The sequence below is a fragment of the Dryobates pubescens genome, chromosome 15, assembly GCF_014839835.1.
Source record: "Dryobates pubescens isolate bDryPub1 chromosome 15, bDryPub1.pri, whole genome shotgun sequence".
Taxonomy (NCBI): Eukaryota; Metazoa; Chordata; class Aves; order Piciformes; family Picidae; genus Dryobates; species Dryobates pubescens.
The window spans coordinates 1,647,750-1,667,452 of NC_071626.1; the positions used below are offsets into that span (position 1 = coordinate 1,647,750).

Here is a 19,703-nt window from a genome sequence, read left to right on the forward strand (position 1 = left end):
GCTTCTCTTCACCTCTTTATTTTTCAACCCTGTTGGTGCACTGACTTGGTTACTCCTGTTTAAAAGGCAAAACCACCTCATCCCTGCCACCTCATTCAGTTATTCCTGTGTTCCTTCCCCTCCCACCTCTGAGCTCATGGAGATCTCTGGATATTCCTTGTTTGCCAGCAGTTTTGCTGTGCCAATTTTAGTTCCAGAATCTTATCAGAACAATTTTCTGCACCCCTGTGCTGCTGTTTTAGCAGAAACCTTCTCCTAGCAAAAGTCCATCCTCATCCTCCTCTACCTGCCTGTCTCTTCCAAGGCTGTGGTCTGTTTTCCTCTCTGTTAAATATTTTCCTTCCCTGGTTTCTGTGACTGCCTTTTCCCCTCGCCTGGTTCACCTCTTCTTGTCCAAGTTTCCATCAGACAGCTACCTTCCTGCGTTTCCAAACCTTTGTTGCTCTGTCTGAGGTTCTCCTCCCAGATTTCTATACATTTTATTGACATCTTAAAGTTCACACCTCATAGTCAGACCTCACTTTTGGTGAAGAATCTCTTTCTTTCCAGATCAGAAAAAAAAAAAAAAGACTATTAACTTCTCTGCCTTTGAAAGTAATGCCCCAAATTCAGGCCTGTTTCTGAAAAGATCCTTTTCCATGCCCTTCACCAAGCCATTTCTTCTCTGTATCAACCCATTTGCTCCTTTTTGATTGGAACCAACCTAAACTACTTGATTTTGCTCTCCTGGCCCCTCACAGCCTCCTTCTGTTCTGTTTTCTTCATTCACTACCAGGAAGGCAGCTCCCTCTTTTTTATCCATTTATGATGCCAATCCCATCACCCAAACAATCATCATTTGCAAGAAGATTCTGCATTCAGCCACTCATGCTGGGGGCAGAACAAAAGTAACAATCCTGTAGAGATCGCCTTCATTGCTTCCAAATTTCCTCTTAAATTCTTGTTTGAATGCAAGATCCAGAAGAAAAAGGTTTTTAACATGTCTAGCAGTGGGCACAATGCCACTCTGTGGCTGCAGGAATAAATCATAGCATCATGGAGTGACACAATCATGAAACCATAGAATTATAGAGTCATAGAATGACAGAAACATAGACTGACAGAATCATAGAATCACAGAATCCTTAGAATCATAGAGTCATAGAACCACAGAATCCTAGACTCGTGGCATGATAGGGGTTGAAAAGAACCTCTGGAGCTCAAATCCACCCCTACTGCCCTTGCAGTATCACCTAGGGATCACAATAAGATAAAAAGTAAGATAAAAACCATGATGAGATGCATGTCATCTAATTTTAGTAGAGCTGTCTGAGCTATTCACATCGCTGTCTAAGCTCTCCAATCAACAAAGAGAAGTAGGTCCTTCACATCACTCTTCATCTGATTTGGTTTTGAATGGGAGGACTTGTGCCCCAGAATGTTTATTTTTCCCCTTCTGCTTGGCTACTGAACTGATTTGAAAGCCCAGTTCCTGCCCACTTAGATTGGTTTTCTTCCAGCCTGGAGAGAAGTTGCTGCGTTTTCAGTGAAGATCATCTGCCAGGTGTTCAAGGCCAGAAAAGTCTTGTCAGAGAAATTAATCTTTCACAATCCTTCCTCATGACACTGCAAGAAATGAGTCTGAGCAGGGGAAGTGGTATTGCAGATGAAGAGCACTGTCCTCAGTGACTTCTGCCTTCTTGACCCCCACCCTTCAGGTATTTGAAACCATTGCTCAAATTCCCTCTCAGCCTTCTCTTCTTCAGGCTAACCAGCCCCAGGGCTCTCAGCCTTTCCTCATCACTCAGATGTTGCAGTCCCTTCAGCATCCACATAGCCTCTATTGGACTCTCTCCCTGCCCTTCTTGACCTGGGAAACCCAGAACTGGACACAGTACTCCAGATGACATCTCTCCAGGGCAGAGAAGAGAGGCAGGAGAACCTTCCTTGACCTGCTGGCCACACTCTTCTTAATGTGTCCCAGGATACCATTGATCTTCTCGGCCACAAGGGCACATTGCTGTCCCACGGAGAACTTATTGATGTGTTGCCTTTTTTGGTCACCAGAGGACTTCTGAGAATAGGGGAGAAGAAAAATTGAGACAATCTAGGGCTGAGGAATGAGTTTTGCAGTTTCAGAAACCTGTCTGATCTTGTGTAAAAAAAAGAACTTGCTTAGGGTTTAGACCTGTGGCAAAGCAATCAGAGAGGCACTACTGGAAAAGCCAGGAAAAAGGAAAAAACCCACATTTTCTATGAAACTCTCAGCATTTTCCAGGCAGACTGACACTTCTGGATAGAGTACAGTACTTAGACCTCATGCACAGGAATAAAATCACCCCATGAGTAAGCTCTCATGCAGGGTGTAAGGAGGAGTCTACAAAAACAGCCACAAGGAGGTGGATGCAGTGTGGTAAAGCCAAAGCAAACCAGCAGAACGCCTGGCAGCTGGAAAGAAAAAGAGGTAGAAGAGGCTGCTTTGGGTTAGATCACTGCAAGAACAGCACAAACAGCAGGAATTGATCCTGTTTTTCCAAGGGGGATTTGTCAGTGGCAGGGTTTGAGTACAGCAAAAGGAGGCAAATGCATCACTGGCCTGAAATGAAACGGAGCACTGCTGAGTGTGAAGCAGCAGAGCTCTGCAAAGCCATGGCAGGAGAGACCCTGCACAAAAGAGAGGAAAGAATTAAACTTTTCACTCATGACCAAATCACAGAATGGGTTGGGTTGGATTAAAGATCATCCAGTTCCAACCCCCCTGCCATGGGCAGGGACACCTCACACTAGAGCAGGTTGCTCAAGGTCTCATCCAGCCTGGCCCTGAACACCTCCAGGGAGGGGACATCCACAGCCTCCCTGGGCAGCCTGTGCCAGTGTCTCACCAACAGCTGGAATTCTGTTCAGAGACCTACTGGAATTCAGGGGCTCTGGGTTCCTTGAAGGTTAGCAATGCCTATGATGGTTTAAAATGCATTTCAAACTGAAGAGTCCTTTTGTAGCATTCTGCCTCCCAGTAGAACATAACTGGAGCAGAAATTCAAATGCTGGTTTATAATTTTTTGTGTTCTTTGTTGATTTTTTCTCCCCTTCTGTGTACATAGAGTTGTTCCAATCCCTGACCACTCTTGCAGCAAAGAAATTATTCCTCATCTCCAACCTAACCCTCCCCTGGCACAATTCCAGGACATTTCTTCTCATTCCATCACCAGCCCCCACCTCACTGCAACCTCCCTTCAGGGAGCTGTAGAGTGCAAGGAGATCTCCCCTCAACCACTTCTTCTCCAGACTGAACACCCCCCACTTCCCTCAGCCCCTCAAACCTTGACTTTATATCCAGGTTCTGAGTCTGACTCAACAACTGAAAACATAAGGCAAACAAAAAGGCTGAAATTTATCCTCATGATCATTTGGAAGCCGGAGCCCTGAGCTTGCAATTTCTAAAGCATTTGTGTTTGTAGAAGAACTTTAATAAACCCCAGGTAATAATGCTGTGCAGAACCCAGGAAATTAAAGAAATTCCACTGGGGCAGTGGATTGACTTTTCAGTTTCAACCCTGAGGGACACATACATCATTAATGACTTGGCTTAGATATTGAGTACCATCCCCAGCTGGCACTCCAGATGGATCATCCTCTCTGATGGCTTCAGACTGTCCTAAACTAAGAACAACAGAAGTAGAGATGGAAACCCCTCACAGAATCACAGAATGATAGGGGGTTGGAAGGTGGGGGGGTTGGTCTCTTCTCCCAGGCAACCAGCACCAGAACAAGAGGACACAGTCTCAAGTTGTGCCAGGGGAGGTTCAGGCTGGATGTTAGGAAGAAATTCTTCCCAGCAAGAGAGATTGGTCATTGGGATGTGCTGCCCAGGGAGGTGGTGGAGTCACCATCCCTGGAGGTGTTCAAGAGGAGACTGGATGAGGCACTTGGAGCCATGGTTTAGTTGATTAGATGGTGTTGGGTGAGAGGTTGGACTGGATGATCTCTGAGGTCTTTTCCAGCCTGGTTAATTCTGTATTCAGTATTCTGTGTTTCTGTAGATGCTGCCTCAGAGCAATCCTCTAAGCTTCTCACATAATGGAATTACACCCAAAAAATCCACCATAAAACACCATCCTCTGCTGCCCATCCCCAGCCAGGGCAAAGACTGCAAGCTTTGATAACCCCAAGGAGAGCAGCTCTGGGGTAGCTCCTGCCCGGCTGCCACACGCTCCCTCTGCAGCATGTCAGGCTGTGGTTGGACAAAAGTCTGCCAACAAGTGTTCCAAAATTTCCCTGAATTGTGAATCCTCCTTTTTGTTTTGGGAATAAATATTTGAGGCAGAAACCAGGCCAAAGGGAGCTAAAATGGCAAGAGTCCCACTGGCTGCCCCGAGCAGAGCCAGCATCTATTCCTGGCGTACAGTGAGTTTTTACTGCTCTATTTTCCTGACTACACTAATGCCAGAGGTGTTGCAGTGAAAAAACAGCTTTGCAGCAAAGCTTGGATTGCCTCTTTTTTCCCTCTCTCAGCATGGCTTAACCTGCTGGTGGTGGCAAGGTGGTCTGCAGGTGTTACCACAGTGCTATATTATAATAGAGTCACAGAATGGTAGGGTTTGGAAGGGACCTTCGTAGAACACTGAGTCCAACTCCCCTGTCAAGGCAGGGTCACCTAGAGAGGGTCACTCAGGAGCATGTCCAGGAGTGTTTTGAATGCCTGCAGAGATGGAGACTCCACCACCTCTCTGGGCAGCCTGCTCCAGTGCTCCATCACCCACAGGAACACATCGAGGTGTGCTTTGAATGCCTGCAGAGATGGAGACTCCACCACCTCTCTGGGCAACTCTGTTTCAGTGCTCCATCACCCTTAAATTAAAAAAGTTCTTCCTCATGTTCAGATGGAACTTCTGTTCCGGTCACACAGTCTCAAGCTGCACCAGGGGAAGTTTAGGCTGGAGGTGAGGAGAAAGTTCTTCACAGAGAGAGTGATTTGCCAATGGGATGTGCTGCCCAGAGAGGTGGTGGAGTCCCCAACCCTGGAGGTGTTCAAAAAAGGCTGGGATGTGGCACTTGGAGCCGTGGTTTAGTTGTCATGAGGTGTTAGGTATTAGGCAATAGGTTGGACTTGATGATCTCTGAGGTCTTTTCCAACCTGGTTTTCTACCCCCTACCCCCTGTACAAAAGAAGGGAGAAAGAAGCAGAGAAAGTTGCTGTTAGACTTAAGCAAATCAATGCAGCCATTGATTTGCAGCCAGTTAGGATCTCTCCAGAGTGAAGAAGCAAGAAGAGGAGGAAATTGTTTTGTTACAACCCATCTTATGGTAGATTTATTTCCATTTTACTACTTTTCTCCTCAAGATCTGTGACAAAAATTTAAAGGCACAGCCTCAAACTACCACAGGGGGAGAGGAAGGATGCAAGGGAAGTACATTTATTTTAGAAGACAGAGATTTTTTATGTCCACTAAAAATGGAAGTCTTTCCCCCTCCCCCGCTGTACAAAACCTTTAGCTGCCCTTTGATAAGATTGAATCTCCTGCCCCATGATGGCATCTAGGCTTTATTCAGGGTAGCCAGGCCATGTGGCACGGTGGCTTGGTTTTTTTTGGCCTGACATCCTTTTGTCAATAGCTCTGCCTTGCAGATGTTTTCCCTGGGTTTTTCTCCTCTGGTTCCTGTTTTCACTGACCTCTAAATTCCCCTGAGCTGCTTTAATTTTCTCTTTGTTTTGGTTTGGTTTAAGTTTTGTTACATGCAACCCATAAGGGGCACATTCTGAGGAAAGCAAACAGCATTGCTCCAAGGCTAATAACTTGGGTCTGTAAGGCTTGCATATAATGGAGTTATTGTGAGGTGGGAAAGGAGCTCAGGGGGGTATGGCTTGGCCAGGTGCTCTGCTGGTTTGTTATCCTCATCATTTGCTGTTGCTCCAGGAGACAGCAGAACTCCTCTTGCAGATTCTGATGTGAGGGGGTTTTATTATGTTATTATTTGTTTGCTGCTTTACAGCTGCACAGCAGTGCAAAATGTTTGTGGGTTTGTGCCTTTGGCTAGCCAGGTTGCAATGAAGGCTCTTCCTCTTCCACTACTTATAGAATCACAATGGTCTGGGTTGGAAAGGACCCTCCAAAGCTCATCCAGTCCAACCCCTGTGCACTCAACAGGGACATCCTCCACTGGATCAGGTTGCCCAGAGCCCTGTCCAGCCTCACCTTGAATATCTCCAGGGATGAGATCCCAACCACCTCCCTGGGCTACCTGTTCCAGTGTTCCACCACCCTCATGGTGCAGAACTTGTTCCATTTGCATGATCATAAAGGCTCTTCTTCCCTCTCTCTGTCCCCACCCCCCTTTTCTTTTAATGAATCAACTGTCCTGCTCTGTCCAGCCTCACCTTTCATATATCTCATCACCTGCTGTTGCTCCAGGAGACAGCAAAACTCTTGCAGATTCTGATGTGTGGGGTTCTCAATTTGTTGGCATTTTTTTTTTGCTCCTTTACAGCTGCACAACAGTGTGGGAAAATTATGCAGGTTTAAAATACCAGGAGCAGGGCTTTGCAGGGCAGGGTGGAAGTGGGAAATGGTAATGAGGTACCAAAAAAATATGTGAAAGCTGTAGGCTTGTGATACCTTCCCACCCTGCACCACCACAGAATCACGCTGCGAGGCAGGATTTTTGAAGGTACCTTTGACAGATGCCAGCATTTCTAAGTGAGACACTTTCTGAATGTCTGAATCAAATAAAAGTTCTGGATATCAGAGGATCAAAGAATCTGAGATTCACAGAATGGGTTGGGTTGGAAGGGACTTTTAAGAGTTCTAAGGCTCCTGCCATGGACCAGCCCAGGTTGCTCAAAGTCTCATCCAGCCTGGCCTTGAACACCTCCAGGGAGGAGGCAGCCACAGCCTCCCTGGGCAACCTGTTCCAGTGCCTCCTCACCCTCACTGCAAACAATTTCCTCCAGTCTAAATCTGCCATCTGAGAGCTTATCCCTATGAGCTCTTGTGAAAAACTACCTGCAGTCTCTAAGAGTAGCAAGAAAGTGGTGATGATGTGGATATATTTATTAAGCTGGGATGCACTGAGATGAAGAACTTTCTGTTCAGGAGAAAGTGGTTAAGATGGTTGTGTGATGGGGGTGGGGGGGCAGGTCTAAGATTATCCTCAGAATAAATAAAGTAGGAAACAAAATGAAATAAGCTAAAATAAAGTGTTTTTTTAAAAAACAAAATAAAACAAAGCAAAATAAAATAAAATATGGAAAAAATGAAATGAGGAAAAATGAAATGAGGAAAAATGAAATGAGGAAAAATGAAATAAGAAAAAAATGAAATGAGGAAAAATGAAATAAGAAAAATGAAATAAGAAAAAAATGAAATAAGAAAAAATGAAATAAGAAAAAATGAAATAAGAAAAAATGAAATAAGAAAAAATAATGAAATTTAAAAAATGAAATAAGGAAAAATGAATAAAAAATGAAATAAGAAAAAATGAAAGAAGAAAAATGAAAGAAAAAATGGAACAAGAAAAAAATAATGAAATAAGAGAAAAATAATGAAATTAAAAATTAAAAGAGAAAAAAGGAGAAAAATAAAATAAGAAAAAATGAAATAAGGAAAAATGAAATAAGGAAAAATGAAATAAGGAAAAATGAAATAAGGAAAAATGAAATAAGGAAAAATGAAATAAGGAAAAATGAAATAAGGAAAATTAAGCAAGAAAAAATGAAATAAGAAAAAAATTAATGAAATAAGAAAAAATAATGAAATAAGAAAAAATGAAATAAAAATGAAATAAGAAAAATAATTGAATGAAGATAAAATGAAATAAGAAACAATGAAATAAACCAAAGTCAATTTAAATTAAAATAAAGCCAAATAAACCAAAATAAATCACATGGAACTGATACTGCTCCTCCTGTGTGACTGTTTTGTTCTTCACAGCTTTCAGCTGGGAGCTTTGTGCTGGTTCTTGGTTATCAATGCTGGATGTTAAGAGGAGTTGCAGCTGCTTCAGGGATGAAATATTGGTCTTTGTGATGGGGGGTTTGGTTATCTTGCACTGCTTCAGAAGTCCTTAAGCTGTTTTATTACTGCATTGCATTCCAGCTCACTAGATGGACCATCAAAAGACACTAAAAATGAATCATGCTTTTCAGCTCTTTCATTCCTAAAGTAATTTCCCCACGGATCACTTGAACTCTGTCTCCTTTGTTATTGCTCCCCAGGCTTTGATCCTCGTTAACAACAAAATCAGCAAAATCAGCCCCATGGCTTTCGCTCCTCTGAAGAAACTGGAAAGACTTTACCTGTCCAAGAACAACCTGAAGGAGCTCCCAGAGAACATGCCCAAGTCTCTGCAGGAAATAAGGGCTCATGAGAACGAGATCTCCAAGCTGAGGAAAGCTGTCTTCAATGGACTCAATCAAGTGATTGTCTTAGGTATGAGCATAAGAATCTAAAGCAAAATCAACTCAATCTCCCCTCTCTTCTCCCTCTCTTCTCCTCCTCCTATTCTTCTCCTTCCTTTCTTCTCCTCCTATTCTTCTTCCTGTATTCTTCTCCCTCTCTTCTCCTCCTCTTCTTCTTCCTGCATTCTTGTCCTCCCTCTCTTCTCCTCCTATTCTTCTCCTTCCTGTTCTCCTCCTATTCTTCTTCCTGTATTCTTCTCCTCCTATTCTTCTCCTATTCTTCTTCCAGTATTCTTGTCCTCCCTCTCTCCTCCCTCTCTCCTCCCTCTCTCCTCCCTCTTCTCTCTCTTCTCTCTCTTCTCCCTCTCTTCTCCCTCTCTTCTCCCTCTCTTCTCCTCCCTCTCCTCCCTCTCCTCCTCCCTCTCCTCCTCCCTCTCCTCCTCCCTCTCCTCCTCCCTATTTCCTCCTCCCTCTTTCCTCCTCCCTCTCTTCTCCTCTCCTCTCTGTGGTTTTATATAGAAAGCCAAGAAGTGCTCCAATACAGTGTACCTCCCCATTAACTCTGAGCTAAAGGAGGTGGGTCCCCCCACTGCAGCACAGCTCACCACCCTGTTTTGTTGGCAGAACTGGGCACCAACCCCATCAAGAGCTCAGGCATTGAAAATGGAGCTTTCCAGGGGATGAAGAGGCTCTCCTACATCCGCATTGCAGACACCAACATTACCAGCATCCCCAAAGGTGAGAAACTCGATTTATATTCAGTCACCCCAAGGGAGGTGATTCTCCCCCTCTACTCTCCTCTGCTGAGACCACACCTGGAGTCTTGTGTTCACTTCTGGAGCCCTTATTACAGGAATGATCAGGAGGTGCTGGAAGGTGTCCAGAGAAGGGCCACGAGGATGAGCAGAGGGCTGGAGCTGCTCTGCTATGGAGACAGACTGAGGGAGTTGGGGTTGTGCAGTCTGGAGAGGAGAAGGCTCCCAGGAGACTTAATTGTGGTCTTCCAGGATCTGAAAGGGGCTACAAGCAAGCTGGGGAGGGACTTTTTAGGGTGTCAGGGAGGGATAGGACTGTGGTGGATAGAGCAAAACTAGAAATGGGGAGACTGAGATTGGATGTTAGGAAGAAGTTGTTCCCCATGAGGATGGTGAGAGCCTGGCACAGGTTGCCCAGGGAGGTGGTGGAAGCCTCCTGCCTGGAGGTTTTTTCAGCCAGGCTGGAGGTGGCTGTGAGCAACCTGCTGTAGTGTGAGGTGTCCCTGCCCATGGCAGGGGGGTTGGAACTGGCTGATCCTTGAGGTCCCTTCCAACCCTAACAGCTCTGTGATTCTGTGATTCTATGTATAACAGAGTGACATCTAGCCAACTGGAAACAGATGATTATGGAAGCTTTTTGCCTCAGTCCTTAGCATATCCATTACTTTACTGCTTTATTTGATGCTCAGTTGGGTTTTATTGCCTTGGAAAATGTTGGTTTCCTTTCATGAGAAGCTCTGCATGAAAGGCACTCTCCAAAGTAAGCCATTTTCTGTCATTTTGCTTTCAAGTCTCATAGCTGAAATACAAAGCTGAATAATTTCCTTTTTTCACCTCCCATCTCTGGTTGGTGAGGCAGATCAACATTACACAGATGGAATCTCAAGTAGGATTAACTGAGGTTCTACAAGCAGCAAATCAACCATCCACAAGCCTGTGACATGGGAGCCAAAAAATGCTCTTGCTGTACAAAAGAGAAATGTGCTGGGTTTTAAAATACTTCATTCTAAGCTGCTAAAAGTACTTCATTCTAAGCTGCTAAAAGTGAGAACAAATTCAGCACAGAATCACAGAATTGTTTCAGTTGGAAAAGACCTCCAAGGTCATCAGGTCCAACCATCAACCCAACAGCACCATGGCCATTAAACCATGTCCTAAAGTGCCATGGCCACAGGTTTCTGGGACACCTCCAGGGGCGGGGACTCCACCACCTCCCTGGACAAGATTAGAACTCAAAAATGAACCCAAAAAAAACCCAACAAAAAATAACCAGAATGGTTCCACTTTGGAGGAAACCATATTGAATGTATTTGTATTGCAGCCAGCAGGTTGGTTTGAAACAGCTGAAAACCTCTTGACAGTTAATATTAGTTATGGTTTCTTTCTTTCCACATTTCCTGCTTGGGATTGTTCCTTTGAGGGACAGCAGATAAGAAAGAATTTTTGTTCCCCCCCCCTGATAAACAGAATTTGCAAGCTGGTATGTGCCTTACCTTAAATAGCATTCCAATGATTCTCCTTCATCTTTATGAATCTCATTTTCTTCTGCTGCTACTTGTTAAATATCTAGGTGCAAAATCATTTCCCTTCATCTTTGTGAACCTCATTTTCTTCTGCTGCTACTTGTTAACTATCCAGGTGCAAAATGTTCGTGGGTTTGTGCCTTTGGATAGCCTGGCTGCAATGAAGGCTCTTTCCCTTCCACTAGTTATAGAATCACAATGGTCTGGGTTGGAAGGGACCCTCCAAAGCTCATCCAGTCCAACCCCTGTACACTCAGCAGGGACATCCTCCACTGGATCAGGTTGCCCAGAGCTCTGCCAGCCCCACCTTGAATATCTTCAGGGATGGGACCCCAACCACCTCCCCGGGCAACCTGTTTCAGTGTTTCACCATCCTCATGGTGCAGAACTTGTTCCATTTGCATGATCACAAAGGCTGAGAAGAATCTGATTTACCTCTTTCCCCCCCACTTTTCTTTTAATAAATCAACTGTTCTGTGATGACTTTAGGAGCTTGCTCTTACTTCATGCCAGATGAACTGTTCCTAGCTGTTCTGAGTTTCCCTGACTGTGAAAGTTCCTTGTTTCATTCACTGAATTGCTCTTGGCCATGCCTAAGTAAAAAATGCTCTTGTCACTGTGAAAAAGCCTCAGTAGGACACAAGTACAATATAATTATATATATGTATAACATGTAATCTAATATATTATGATAAATACAACAACTAAAGCCACTAATAAATATACCTAATAAATATACCAATAAGTATACATAATATATACCTGTATTAGATGCTAATAAATGTAGTAATGAATATGAATAATAGAAAATGTACTCTACACTGATAAATATAAATAATAACTCTAATAATAAGTATAAATCATCTGTAATCAATGTATTCTATACTAAATATAAGAAGTCTAACAATTCAGCTTTCTCCCAAGGTGATTTGATGACCTTCTCTCTTTCAGGCCTTCCCCCATCCCTTACTGAGCTTCACCTTGATGGCAACAAAATCAGCAAAATCGATGCTGAAAGTCTGTCTGGACTCACTAACTTGGCAAAGTAAGAATCAAAGCCTTTTCCTCCAGCCTTAGTTGAAATTGTAACCACAACACAGAGAGTTAGGAAACAGAATTCTAGGTTTTATTATTGTTATTATTGAATAAACTTCCTCCCCACTTCAAGAGGGACAGGGATCTGCTGGAGAGTGTCCAAGGGAGAGCTCTGAGGATGCTGAAGGGACTGCTGCACTGCCTGATGAGGAAAGACTGAGAGCCCTGGGGCTGGTTAGTCTGGAGGGAAGAAGACTGAGAGGGGATCTGATCAATGTCTATCAATATCTGAGGGGTGGGGGTCTGAAAGGAAGAGACAGGAACAGGCTCTGCTCAGTTGCACCCAGTGATAGGACAAGGGGCAATGGATGGAAACTCCAGCACCGGAGGTTCCAGCTCAACACAAGGAGGAACTTCTTCACTCTGAGGGTCACAGAGCCCTGGAGCAGGCTGCCCAGAGAGGTTGTGGAGTCTCCTTCTCTGGAGACTTTCCAGACCCATCTGGAAGTGTTCCTGTGTGACCTGTGCTGGTTCTGCTCTGGCAGGGGGGTTGGGCTGGATGATCTCCAGAGGTCCCTTCCAACCCCTAACATCCTGTGATCCTGTGCAGCAGTACCTAGCAGGAAAAGCTTTGAAGGGCTTGGGTGTTGATTTAAGAGAACAAAACACTTTGGGTCTTTTCTAACAACACTTTCCAGCTGTTTCCACTTGTGAGTAATGTATGCCCAGGACAAGTGTTCCTCTGATTTGTTTGTTCAAACAAAGAAAAGGGAGAGATAAAGACAGCAATCAGAGTTTTAAATCGTTCCATGCTTCTTGCATTGCATTTCCATCTTTGCTTTAGGTCATTTCCTTGGGACACTTCATTGCTCATGCAATTTGCCTTGGGAGCTGAGGAATAAAAGCAGATGGGAACCAAACCTGCTTGCAACAGTTTCCTTTGTTGCTCAAGGAAGGCAAATCTGCAATGAGTGTCCAGGAAGATGACCAAAAAATGATCAGAGAGTACAAATGAAAAAGCGCCAGTTTTGTTCAGATTGGCTGCAAAGTGTGAATCTGTGAACAGATTGCTGAGGAAGTTTCACTGAAGTGTAGGGAAATGTAAGGAGAATTCCCAAAGGGGAGTTGTAAACTTTCAGAGTGATTGGGAAATTAGCTCAAACCAGATGACATGCTAAAATGTTATCCAGGTGGTGTAATATTGGACTTGGGATCAAAATAGAGATGTATTTGATTTAAAAGGTCACTCATCAGATTACTGCACCTAACCACTCTGCTTAGCATAATGAAGGAAGAAATCATAATCAAAGAAACATTACTGAGCAACAGGAGTTCAGTTGAAGACTGGTTCTATTCATTCCATTCCATTCCATTCCATTCCATTCCATTCCATTCCATTCCATTCCATTCCATTCTAGTAGCTTGGGCAGCAATTTAGTGCAATAGGACTCACAGAATCATAGACTCACAGAATAGAACCATAGAATTGTTTGGGTTGGAAAAAACCTCTAAGATCACCCAGACCAACCATTAACCCAACCCCACCATGGCCATTAAACCATGGCCCCAAGTGCCATGGCCACAGGGTTCTTGAACACCTTCAGGAATGGGGACTCCACCAGCTCCCTGAGCAGCCTGTGCCAATCCCTGACCACTCCTTCCAGGATAGATATTTTTCCTCATCTCCAACCTGGCACAATTTCAGGCCATTTGCTCTCTTTCTCTCACCTGAGACAAGGGAGAAGAGGGGGCACCTCACTCCACCTCCTTTCAGGGAGCTGCAGAGAGCAATGAGGTCTCCCCTCAGCCTCCTCCTCTCCAGACTAAGCAATATATATATAGTTATGCTCATATAAGCAAGAATAGTTTTTAATTCTTCCTTTTTTCCCCCCTTTTTTTCCCTTTTTAATTCCCATGGGAAAAAGCAAAGGGATAAAGCCCACATTCTTTCCTAACACTCTTAATCCCCCTGCATTTTACACAGTCATATTCACGGAGTGCATCAGTTTGGAATCACAGAATGTTAGGTTCTGGAAGGGACCTCTGGAGATCATCCAGGCCAACTCCCCTGCCAGAACAGGATCACCTAGGGCAGGCTGCTGTAGTGTGAGGTGTCCCTGCCCGTGGCAGGAGGGTTGGAACTAGATGATCCTTGAGGTCCCTTCCAACCCAGGTGATTCTATGATTCTAAATACACAGGTAGCAGGGCATGGGTTGATGGCCATGGTGATCTTAGGTTGATGGTTGGACTTGATCTTAAAGGTCTCTTCCATGGTTCTCTGATTCCATAGGACCAGATTTGTTCCAAAGTGAACACAAACCGTGCCAGCAAACCCAGGTTGTGGATGATGATTTTCATGATGAAAGCTCTGGGCTGGACCCTAGGAGCAAAATGTATGCTCCACCCCTGTGTCCTGCTGAACAAATCATCCTGCATGACTGCCATGACTCATCTCCTGTTTCCAGTCTGTAACGTGGCTCTAACTACTTAACTGTCTCAGAAGGATGTGGTGAAGATTTCAGCTTCACAGCTCTGGTCACGCTGGGTTGTGTAGTTTGGACACACAAAAAAAGAGAGTTACAGCCAGTAACAAGCTCCTGAAGTCATGCAAGAAACTCTTATTCAGCTTTTAAAGGCAGCCTGGTGCCATTGGAGGTTCACAGCAGGTTTTTACAGTGGGGCTAGTCATGTAGCTCGTGGAAGCAAGCAGTACCATGGGCACAAGGAGAACAGTGGTAATTAATATAGTTGGGTTTAGCTGTCAGATGTTTTGAAATATGTTTATCTAAGCTGCTTCTCCATGGTGACTTTGAAGCCCATGTATAATTCTGCAAAGCAGCCTGATCTGCTCTGCAGTGGTAGTGCAGAGAAGCAAGGAACCCAAGGCAGGAGGTTATAGAATCACAGAATGGTTTGCATTGGAAGGGACCTCACCCATTCCAACCCCCTGCACTCACCAGGGACATCCTCCACTGGATCAGGTTGCTCAGAGCCTTTTTGAGCCTGGTCTGGAATATCTTCAGGGATGTGGCCTCAACCACCTCCCTGCTCAACCTGTTGCAGTAGTCCAGCACCTTCATGGTGCAGAACTTGTTCCTAACATCCAATCTCAGTTTGCTGTTCCCTAATTCCAAACCATTGTCCCTCGTCCTGTCACTGCAGGCTTTTGGAAACAGTCCTTCTGCAGCCTTCTTGCAGCACCTTCAAGTACTGGAAGGCCACTCTGGGGTCTCCCTGGAGCCTTCTCTTCTCCAAGCTATACAACCCCAGCTCCCTCATCCTGTCCTCACAGCAGAGGTGCTCCAGCTGCTCCCCCCCCCCCAGAATGTGGGCAAGTTTAACACTGTCTGCTTGTTTGTTTTCAGATTGGGTCTGAGCTTCAACAGCATCTCTTCAGTGGAAAATGGCTCTCTCAACAATGTTCCTCATCTGAGAGAGCTCCACTTGAACAACAATGAACTTGTCAGAGTACCTGGTGGGCTGGGTGACCACAAATACATCCAGGTAAGGTTTGTCATACAACTGGTGTCTGTGTTGTGCTTATGCAGCCTCAAGCAGAAGCATGTTCAGAGTCTGTGCAAAAGGTGGATGGGTGCAGGGCTGATAAACTCTTGAACAGGCAGGGGAAAGCTGCATGTCACAGGAAGGCTCTTACTCTGATTACTGTTTGGATGTGGTTATGGAGGTCTGCTGATAGAATTGTAGGACTGTTGAGGCTGGAAGAGATCTTTGAGATCATCAAGTCCAACAGCTCACCCAGAGCTCACAGCCCCACCACTGCTGCTGAGCCACTGCCACTGAGCCACATCCCTCAGCATCACATCCATGTGGCTTTGAAATCCTTCCAGGGATGGTGACTCCACCATTCCCTGGGCAGCCTGGGACAGTGCCTGAGAAGCCTTCCCTGGCACAACTTGAGGTCATTTCCTCTTATCCTGTCTCTTACCACATGGGAGAAGAGCCCAACCCCCACCTCACTCCAACCTCCTTTCAGGGAGTTGCAGAGAGCAATGAGGTCTCCCCTCAGGCTCCTCTTCTCCATCCTAAACACCCCCAGGTCCCTCAGCCATTCCTCACAAGACTCTCCAGCTCAGTTGCTCTGCTTTGGACATGCTGCAGCAGCTCAATGCCTTCCCTGTAGCGAGGGACCTGAAACTGAATCCAGTATTCAAGGTGTGGCTTCACCAGAGCCCAGCACAGGGGCACGATCCCTGCCCTACTCCTGCTGGCCACACCATTGCTGATCCTGGCCAGGATGCTGGTGGCCTTCTTGGCCCCCTGAGCACACTGCTGGCTCGTGTTCAGCTGGCCATCAATCAACACCTCTGGGCAGCCTGTTCCAATGCCTGACCACCCCTGCAGTAAAAATACAGTTTCCTAATATCCAAACTAAACCTCCCCTGGCAGAATTTCATAATCCATACTGAACTTTGGACACCAAATCATTTCTCTCCTTTGCCACAGCTTTGCACAGATTCACAGACTGCATAGGGTTGGGAGGGAGCCTCAAAGGTCATTTTGTCCAAAACCCCTGCAGTCAGCAGGGACACCTCCAAACAGATCAGGCTGCTCAGGGCCACAGCAAGTCTGATCTTGAAGGTCTCCAGGGACAGTGCCTCAGCCACATCCCTGGGCCCCCTGTTCAGGTATTTCACTAACCTCGCTGTGCAGAACTGCTTCCTGATGTCCAACCTAAATCTGCCCTGCTCCAGCTTCAAACCATTGCCCCTGGTCCTATCCCTACAGACCCTTCTAAACAGTCCCTCTGGAGCATTCCTCTAGGTCTCCTTCAGGTACTGAACTGCAGCTCTAAGGTCTCCAAGGAGCCTTCTCTTCTCTGTGCTGAACATCCCCAATGCTTTCAGCCTGTCCCCACATGGAGGTGCCCCAAGCCTCTGTGCGTCCCTGCGCTCCGGCAGGTCCTCCACGCTCCGGTGTTTCACTTCTGCACCTTCTGTCCTTTCCCCAGGTGGTCTACCTCCACAACAACAAAATTGCTTCCATTGGCATCAACGACTTCTGCCCCCTTGGCTACAACACCAAGAAGGCCAGCTACTCTGGTGTCAGCCTCTTCAGCAACCCCGTGCAGTACTGGGAGATCCAACCCTCTGCTTTCCGATGTATCCACGAACGCTCCGCAGTACAGATCGGGAACTACAAATAGAGCTCTGAAGATTGGGGTTGGGGGGGGGGAGGAGGTCGGTTGGTGTTTTGCAGCTGAAGTCTCTCTTCGTAGGCCTGTCCAAAAATAAAGGAGAAATTGTTGCTAACAAGGAATGCCAAGCACCAGGAGCTCCACTCTAAAGTGGAGGCGAATCCATTGATGTAGAATAAAGGAATCGTTGCAGGTGAACAAAAGGTCAAGCATACCATAACAAAAATACCCCAAAACAACCCAATTGCCAACTGTGCTTTAAACTGACTTATCTCAGCCTTCTTGTGTTTGGGTTTTTTTTTTCCCCCCAGCATGCTTTCTGTGGTGTTTGTTTTGTGGTTTTGTTTTTGTTTCAGTTTGCTGAACGCTACAGGTTTCTCAGATGCCAATGTATATGAGATTCGGAGTAAATATTTGTCCAAATATGATGTAGAAAGAAAAGAAAGGAAAAGATAGTGATTGAGGTTATTTTTCTAGCCACACACACACACATACACAAAAGAGTAGAGGGCAAAAAGACTCTCAGATCATCTTCAGACTTGAGAAGGTGAGAGTGACCTCCTCAAAGTTTGTTTCAAGCCCTGGAGGTTTAAGTATCCAGCTAGAACACTAAGCTAATTCTGAATGCAATCTATTTAGCAGAGGCAAAATCAAGTTGTTGCTAATGGCATTATCTTGGGGAAGAAGGAAAGGAATTCCTGTTGTGCACATCAATAGTTCTTTAAAGTTTGCCATTCTTCTAGAGCAATGCTGTCCAGGGTTAGCCTAACATAATCCTAGGGAACAAAGGAAGGAGTAGTCTGCAGTGCAAAATAAAAAGGTACCAAACCTGTAACCTATGTCTGGAGCTTGGCTCTGGAAAGGCAAATCCCTCTATCCCCTTAGTCACAAGGGTAGTTGTGATGGCTTCAGGGAGGTTGCCTTGCAGAGTATGGCATTAGGGTTTAGTCATTGGTCTGAAGCCGTGCATGTATCTAACCCCAAACATCACAGCAGTTCGCTGGTCCCTTCTTTCTGCAGTGCCCCTTTGCCAGCAGCCCTGACTGCTCTGGGGTTTTAAACAGAGTTTTCCCCCTCAGATGAATTAGTGGAGCGTAGATTCTAAGCAAAATCCTAAGCTTAGCGAAATAGGAAGTGAAATAACTGCAAGGCCTAGCTGGACATAGCTGGGACACGATCTATGCAAAGCGTCTCCTTAGAGTGACTTGAAGCCCTCTGCCAACTGGGATTCTTCAAGACATACCATTGGGTGGCAAAGCACATCACCAAAGGTAGGCTTGCCCATTCCTACTGTCAACCTACCAAGCTAAACATATACTCAATAATCAAAAAATAAAATGGAAAAAAAGACAAAAAAAAAGAAAAAGACAAAAAAAGGTCACCTTCAAAGAATCTTCTGCAGCCTCTTTAATGCTCCAAGGGCAGTCTCTCTAATTTGTAAAACTTATATGTCATTTATATTAAAGACTAATGTAATACAGGCAACCCCCCCCAGTGTTTGTCTCCTTTTGTTTTGATAGCACAGCCTTGGGTGGTGATTCAGCCTTCAGAATTGACCACTTGGGGCATGGCAGGAGATCCAGTTCTGGGCCCCTCAGTTTAGGAAGGAGGTTGACTTGCTGGAAGGTGTCCAGAGAAGGGCAACGAAGTTGGTGAGGGGTTTGGAACACAAGCCCTATGAGGAGAGGCTGAGGGAGCTGGGGTTGCTTAGCCTGGAGAGGAGGAGGCTCATGTTGAGGCTCTTCTTTCAAATCAGAAGCAACTGTGCGTCCAGCAGAAAATAGCTGAGCTTGGTCCTCCTGGGTAATCCCCATGGTGTGTCCCATACCTAACTTTCTGCCCTCTGTGCTAAAGCAGAAGCTATTCCTCATGAAATACACTCCCAGTAACAACCGAGGGCTGCAGAGACCTCAGGACTTTGCTTATTCCCAGCCCTGTGCAACAGCACAGAATGAGCAAATCCTGTAAGATGAGAGCTCGGCAGGACCATGGCACATTCCAAAGGTGAACACGCTGCTGGATTTCCCTGAGCTCTGCAGCCAGACCTGCAGTGCCTGACTGACAGCACCCCATCCTCACACAGCATCTGCAAGGACTTCAAAGCAGCTTCTCATAGAAATGCAGAACAGATGACTCTGCCTCCTGCTAACAAACCAACCAAAAACATAGCGGGAAAAGAGAGAGAGAGAGAGAGGAAGACGCAGGAAGGGAGAAAGAGAGGGAGGGAGGGAGGGAGCAAGAGGGGGAGGAGGGAATGGGAGAAAGGGAGGAAGGAAGAAAGGGAAGGAGAAAGGGAAGGAAGAAGGGAGGGAGGAAAGAAGGAAGGGAGGGAGGAAAGGAGGAAGGGAGGGAGGGAGGAAAGGAGGAAGGAAGGGAGGGAGGGAGGGAGGGAGAAAGAGGAAAGAAGGGAGGTAGGAAGGGAAGTAGGAAGGAAAGGAAGAAGGAAGGGAGGGAAAAAGGAAGGGAGGGAAGAAGGAAGGGAGGAGGAGCAAGAAAAGAGAAACCAAACTCAAACAAACCATGAACAGCTGGGCAGAAGAAATGAATTTTGAAGCAGAAAGCCTTTGGGCCCAACACTGCATGTCCATGAAGTATGAAGACATTTTAGAGTTGATAAAATCAATAGAATCAACTCCCTGCTGCAGCCTAAGGTATCTTAGCCCTTCCCACAACCTTGGGCCACAGAGGGGTTACTGTAAGCAAGGGTATGAGGATAGAATCTCTCTTCCTCCCTCTCCATGTCCCTTTTCCCTCCCCTCTCCTCTCCCTTCCCCTCTCCTTCCCCTTCCTGTCTCCCTTCTCCCTCTCCTCTCCCTGCCTCCTTTTCTGTGTTTCTCTGTTTTCTTATGGTTTGTCCTAA

At 45.6% G+C, this 19,703-nt stretch overlaps 1 protein-coding gene across 2 annotated transcripts in view; it reads left to right on the forward strand.

The window, feature by feature from the left end:
- Positions 1–16,878, forward strand: part of DCN (decorin) — a 42,452-nt gene extending 25,574 nt beyond the window's left edge. For both annotated transcript variants that reach the window (XM_054168075.1, XM_054168076.1), the window contains exons 4-8: positions 8,192–8,405; positions 8,999–9,112; positions 11,604–11,697; positions 15,054–15,192; positions 16,658–16,878. In XM_054168075.1, coding sequence (XP_054024050.1) covers positions 8,192–8,405; positions 8,999–9,112; positions 11,604–11,697; positions 15,054–15,192; positions 16,658–16,852 — 756 coding nt within the window. In that variant the 3' untranslated portion in view covers positions 16,853–16,878. The remainder of the gene's footprint in view (positions 1–8,191; positions 8,406–8,998; positions 9,113–11,603; positions 11,698–15,053; positions 15,193–16,657) is intronic.
- Positions 16,879–19,703: the final 2,825 nt, after the last annotated feature.